Raw genomic sequence first — 5,621 nt, forward strand, 5'->3', positions numbered from 1 at the left:
TGTACTAAGAAAGTGATAGTCCTAGAGATTCTTTTCATCAAGCATTTGAGCAGAGGTATCAAATTCAAATAGAAAAAGAGGCAACTCCAGATATGTGTCTCCTCAGGCTATATATTGACTAAGAAAACCACATTTTGACATTATCTATGTTTTAAAATAATTTTCTGTTTTGTTAAATATTTCCCAATTCCATTTTAATATGGTTCAAGTAGCAGTCTTTGATACCTCCGTAATGGAATATTTAAGGAAATTTTTGCAGCTGATGATCCTGTATGGTTCTTGTCTTTGAAGAGAGGGGAAAGAAAAGAAACATTTATTAAACACCTACTATGTGCCAAGCACTGTGCTTAGGGTTTGATAAATCACAACTCTGGTAGGTGGGTATTATTATTATCCCCATTTTATAGTTGAGAAAACTGAGGTAGACAGAAGTTGTGACCTCCTGAGTCACAGCTAATATGTATGTAAGGTTGAATTTGAACTCAGTTCTTCCTCACTCCAGGTCCGGAGACCATTTCATCTATGCTATCTAGTTACATCCATGTATTATCCACCTACTTATTTTCACTGGTATCAAGTTAGATACTGCCAAAGATAAGTAGCAGCACTAACCAGCTATGAAGTTAACATGCACTACTAACCAAGGAAGAGTTATGTGGCCACATTATTTTTCAATCTGCATACAAAGTTCATCAGTTTTTTCCTCTGGAAGGGCATAATGTTTTTCATGAGTCCCTTGGAAATGAGTCATTTAGATCACTTGATCATTGATCATTGATACAATATTACTTTTAGTATGTACAATGTTCTCCTAGTTCATATTGCATGAGCATGTTACAAAATTATGATCACCAAACTTGGCCCTACTGAAGAGATATGAGAAGATATCTTCCCCTGCTCTTATAGGTCAAGGTCCATTAGTGTGAAATATTACATATAAGATCAGATTTTTAAAATATGTTTATCGGTTTTGCTGAATTTTTTCCTCTTCTTCCTCTTTCTTTTTAAAAAGATATGGCCCTCTAGTGGCAAAGGGAAGGGTACAGAGTGAAATCTATATAATTTAGAAGGAAAAAATATCACCCCAAATCTCTTTTTAAATCTTATTAAATAGCAGGGCAGCTGGGTAACTCAGTAGATTGAGAGTCAGGCCTAGAGATGGGAGGTCCTAGGTTCAAATCTGGCCTCAGACACTTCCCAGCTGTGTGACCGTAGGCAAGTCACTTGACCCCCATTGCCCACCCTTACCATTCTTCCACCTAGGAGCCAATGCTTAGAAGTTAAGGATTTTAAAAAATAAAAAATAAAAAAAATTCTTATTAAATAAACCAATTAGAAAAGGATCTGGTATCCAAAACATATAAATAATCTTACTGAAATATGTAAGCACAAATATTATTTCTCACACATAATTGGTCAGAGCATAGGAAAAAACTTTTCAAAAGAATTGCAAGCTATTAGCAACCATATGAAAGAAATTAGAAAGAAAGGTTAATCAAAACAGCACTGAGAATTCACCTCAGTGATTTTAAAATTTGTTAAAAATTTAACAAAGATAACAAAAGATAGGAATAGTGCATTTTGGAGGAGTTGTAAAAAGACAAGTATATAATTCAGACATTGAGCTATAAATTGGTGAAACTGTCTAGGAAAGGCATTTGTAACTGCACTAAGAAAGTCAGTGGAGCATCTATGTGGACAGTGGATAGAATGCAAGGCCTAAACTCTTCTTCCTGAGTTCAAATACAGTCTCAGACATTTCCTGGCTGTGTGACCATGGGCAAGGAACATCACCCTGTTTTCCTCAGTTTCCCCATCTGTAAAAGTAGCTTGAGAAAGAAATGGCAAATAACTCCAATATCTTTGCCAAGAAAACCCAAAATAGAGTTAAAAAGAGTCAGGCACAAGTGAAACAACTGAATAAGAAGAAAAAGAAAGTCACTAAACTGCCCATACTCTGAAAGAAGTATGTATCTAAAGAAAATTAATAACAAAAAAGAAAAACCTCTACATAGACCAAAATATTTACAGTAGCACATATTGTGATAGCAAAGAACTGCTAATAAAAGTCAATGTCCATCATTTGGTAAGGCTAAACATTTGTGGTACATAAATGTAATGGAATTTTAGTACTGTAAGAAATGATGAACACGATGAATACAAAATATCATGGAAAGAAATAGGAAATTATACAAAGTGAAGTAAGCAGAATCAGGAAAAAAGGAAAATAAATTATTATAAAACAGTAGAAATGGAATCCAGCAAAATTATAATGACCTAACTTGGCTTCAAAAAAATCGCAGGAGAAGATATCTTTTCTCACTTCTTTGCAGATTTGGGGGATTATCAGTGTGAAATATTGCATATAACATCAAAGAAAATAATGCAAAAACAAAAATAATAAAAATACAAATTAAAAATAATAGCTGATTGATATCAGGGAAGATGGTAGTTAGTTTACTAGATGAATTTCAACCAAAAAAACCTCCATTTCCATTGTTTGGAAGGCAATTTCCATGAATGGATGGTATTGAAAAATTACTAAGCATTGCCAATGGTACAATTCTTCCAACTGGATCTACAGAATATATATTTTTACATATTTTACAATCTTTACAAGGTATAGGTTTTAACTATGTGAGTCATTAAAACAGTGTTGAAATAAATTGAACTAAAATAGCTCAGACATCCAAATTGCCATATCACAAACAATAAAACTATTATTTTCTAAAAAGACAAAGTATATTGCATCATGTTACTAACAAAACATTATCAAAATTAGTTTACAATGTGGCAATTTATATTTTGCTAGAGCTAATAGTTTTTTGGACTGTTAATAAATAGGACTATGATCTACACATTGACCAATTATGATTTCAAAGAATACTATGCACATCTCACAAAAATAAGGTAGAATTCATTTCTGGACCTTGGGTTCTCCTTTGTAATGAGAATATTGGACTGGATAATCTTTAAGGTTCTTTTCTATTCTAAATCTGTGGTGTTATCATTCTGCTCTGGAAAGTATATGAAAATTAAGAAATATTTGGCTCAGCCATCCCACTCTATAGTATCGCAACAACAAGGAAAGACAAATAGGAACATAATAAATAGCAAAAGTAAATAGCAACACATTTTACATCAAAACAATTGAAAGTAAACTGTGTGCCCAACAGTTGTGAAATGATTAGAAAATTAATATCTGTGAATGAATCCATTTACCATTTCTCCCAGCTCTGGATTTACACAGATCAAGTACAACTTCAGAGTTTGCTTAAAAGTCATATCTTTGGCTAGAGCACCCAAACCAGAGTTTTTTCCCACACTGTGCTAGATAAGAATAAAAGCACAATTTATATACAAAATAAAAATATAGTAATAGGAAGAGTTATCAAATGGGGAAATTGGAAAAAGCACTTTTCTCTTACTCATCTAATCTCCAAATCCCTTGATTCATCATATATATCTATCCTTGCCCCCTCCCCCATTATAAAGTGAGATCACTGAGGGCACAGGTGGGTGTTTTTACCCTCCTTTGTATCTGGAGCACTTAGCATAATGCCTGGCATATAGTAAATTCAGCAAATGCTTGTTGATTAATCATTATACCTCCAAACTATAAATATGAGCGATATGATAGATAGATTCAATTCTAAACCAGTACCCCTATTGAAGACAGGTAAATGGACCCAGTGACCGCCCTAGTCCTATCCCCCACAAAGGTGGAAATCAGTCTTACTTAAAGAGAGGTGGGCCAGAGTCCAGATCAGATATCTCCTTATGCCACACATAAGCCTAGCCATTCTTATATTTAGATAGCAACCACACATAAAGCCTACACAGACAAAGAATAAGATGGACAAGATGTTCTTGCTGGGTCTCTCTCTATTTTGCCTTTTGCCTGGTGAGTCTTGGGATGTTGCATTGGGGTTACTGCCCCAGGGTTTTTTCCCATATCTTCTCCAAGCCCAAGTTTGAATATCAGATGAGGTAATAGAAAAGACTCCATATTTTTCCTCAGACTCTTCCCTTCCTTTGGGATTTTAGGCTTATTCCCATAGTTTTCCCTAGGTCCATATGTCGATTGGAAATTGGGACACACCAAGTGTGGTTGGACAAGAGTGAATAATCTGAAGGTAATGTAACATTCTATATTGCCTCCAAGGTGGGGAGCCAAGTCTCCGTAGAAGGATTCCGGGAGTGATGTGTTCTGTCTGTCAAAGATTTAAAAAAGGCTCCTGTTTGCACACTTTGGATACCTGTTCTACAAGGTTGAAGAAAGTATGCAGAAGCCAATCTTACTATCAATACTCTGAAGAGACTAAAGGTGAGGAAGCCAGTGCCTCAGACTCTCCTACCCTTGCTGACCTGGATAGTTGAATCTGTAAATGGGTGGATGGGGTCTCTGCTGCTGAATGAAATCCTAGGGAGGGAGAGGGAGCTACCAGAGAAGGAAAGGGAAGACTAATAGCTTATCTCAACATGGAAATATGAATTTCCTGACATCAGGGAGGTGGATACTGTAAATATTATTATCCCCATTTTATAGGTGAGGAAAATGAAACTCAGAAATATTAAGGCACTTGATCAAAGTCCCATAGTTCAGATATGCCTGGCAATGCTGCTATTCCATGTCTCTATAAGTTCCAAATATAGGATGGCATATTCTGGGTGAAATTCCTCTAGCAGCATAAGATCTGGAGCTGACGGAACCTCTTCAAAGGTGAATGCTTCTCCCTTCCTAGAGTGGTCCTTTACTCATTCTAAACTGGATTGTGTTGAAGAATGTGGAAAGCCTATAATCCTCCTGGCTTGGTATCGTGTGGTGAATGTGTGCTGTTCAGATAAGAATAAATGCAATGAAGATTATTCACTTGCATGATTATGCAGTAGAAGTGGGGTGCACTGCAATCCGCTCCTTCCCACTGCAAATAATAGCTTTGTTTCCCCGCTACACTTATCCCCTCCCCCTCTCTCTCATCCAACAGAACTTCCTGGCTGCTCCTAGTTCTGTGCCCCCTTAGCATCATGACTGGCTTTGTGATTAGGGATCAGATACATAGAGGTGGAGTTAAATGGAGGAGACTATGTACTGCTCTGAATCTTAACCATGTTAAATTTTTGCCTCTTGTCTTTTGTTACCCTCCCCATTTATTTCCAAGTAAAATTTTCTTTAAGTCTACTTTGCTTCAGTTGAATAAAGGCAAAAGTCATTTTCATTTGTGCCTAGGCTGGAAGAGCAGTGGATCACCAGTATACTCTTGGGAGGTTGGGGAGGGTCAGGCAGAGCCTGAAGTCACTAATTAGATATGGGGAATGGCTTATTACAGAGGAAAGCAAATCTGAGGTGGGCCTGAATCTAAGGTTGGGCTCTATTTTGACTATTTTCCTCTCCTAATGTAGTACATTTCATTTCAAGGCTTTGGTCACTAGTCTATAGACTAGACAGAGATGGTGCTCTGAGAAATGGCAGAAAGCAAGAGATTACAAGGAGACATGGACTCCAAAACTTGGCATTCTCCATTCTCCTCTAGGTCCTCACTAGAATGACACTGTAAAAACGTTTCCCAAAGTCCATTGGTATGAGACTGCAGGACAGAGCCCTTATCTCCACTAATAAA

The 5,621-nt window shown here is 36.6% G+C and overlaps 1 protein-coding gene across 1 annotated transcript; it reads left to right on the forward strand.

Annotated features, from left to right (window-relative positions):
• The first annotated feature begins 3,855 nt into the window (after positions 1-3,855).
• On the forward strand, positions 3,856-4,882 carry LOC123242846 (prostate and testis expressed protein 2-like). Its single transcript, XM_044670962.1, has 3 exons — positions 3,856-3,904; positions 4,166-4,327; positions 4,746-4,882. The coding sequence occupies exons 1-3, from the start codon at positions 3,856-3,858 to the stop codon at positions 4,880-4,882; spliced, it is 348 nt and encodes a 115-aa protein (XP_044526897.1).
• Positions 4,883-5,621: the final 739 nt, after the last annotated feature.

The sequence above is a fragment of the Gracilinanus agilis genome, chromosome 3 (genome assembly GCF_016433145.1).
Source record: "Gracilinanus agilis isolate LMUSP501 chromosome 3, AgileGrace, whole genome shotgun sequence".
In the NCBI taxonomy this organism is placed as follows: Eukaryota; Metazoa; Chordata; class Mammalia; order Didelphimorphia; family Didelphidae; genus Gracilinanus; species Gracilinanus agilis.

Bases quoted from the DNA above. Each gene is read 5' to 3' on its own strand.
- LOC123242846 (XM_044670962.1), top strand. From the start codon at position 3,856: ATGGACAAGATGTTCTTGCTGGGTCTCTCTCTATTTTGCCTTTTGCCT. The intron at 3,905-4,165 runs GTGAGTCTTGGG...ATTGCCTCCAAG, and splicing joins TCTATTTTGCCTTTTGCCTG to GTGGGGAGCCAAGTCTCCGT. The intron at 4,328-4,745 runs GTGAGGAAGCCA...CTCCCTTCCTAG, and splicing joins ATACTCTGAAGAGACTAAAG to AGTGGTCCTTTACTCATTCT.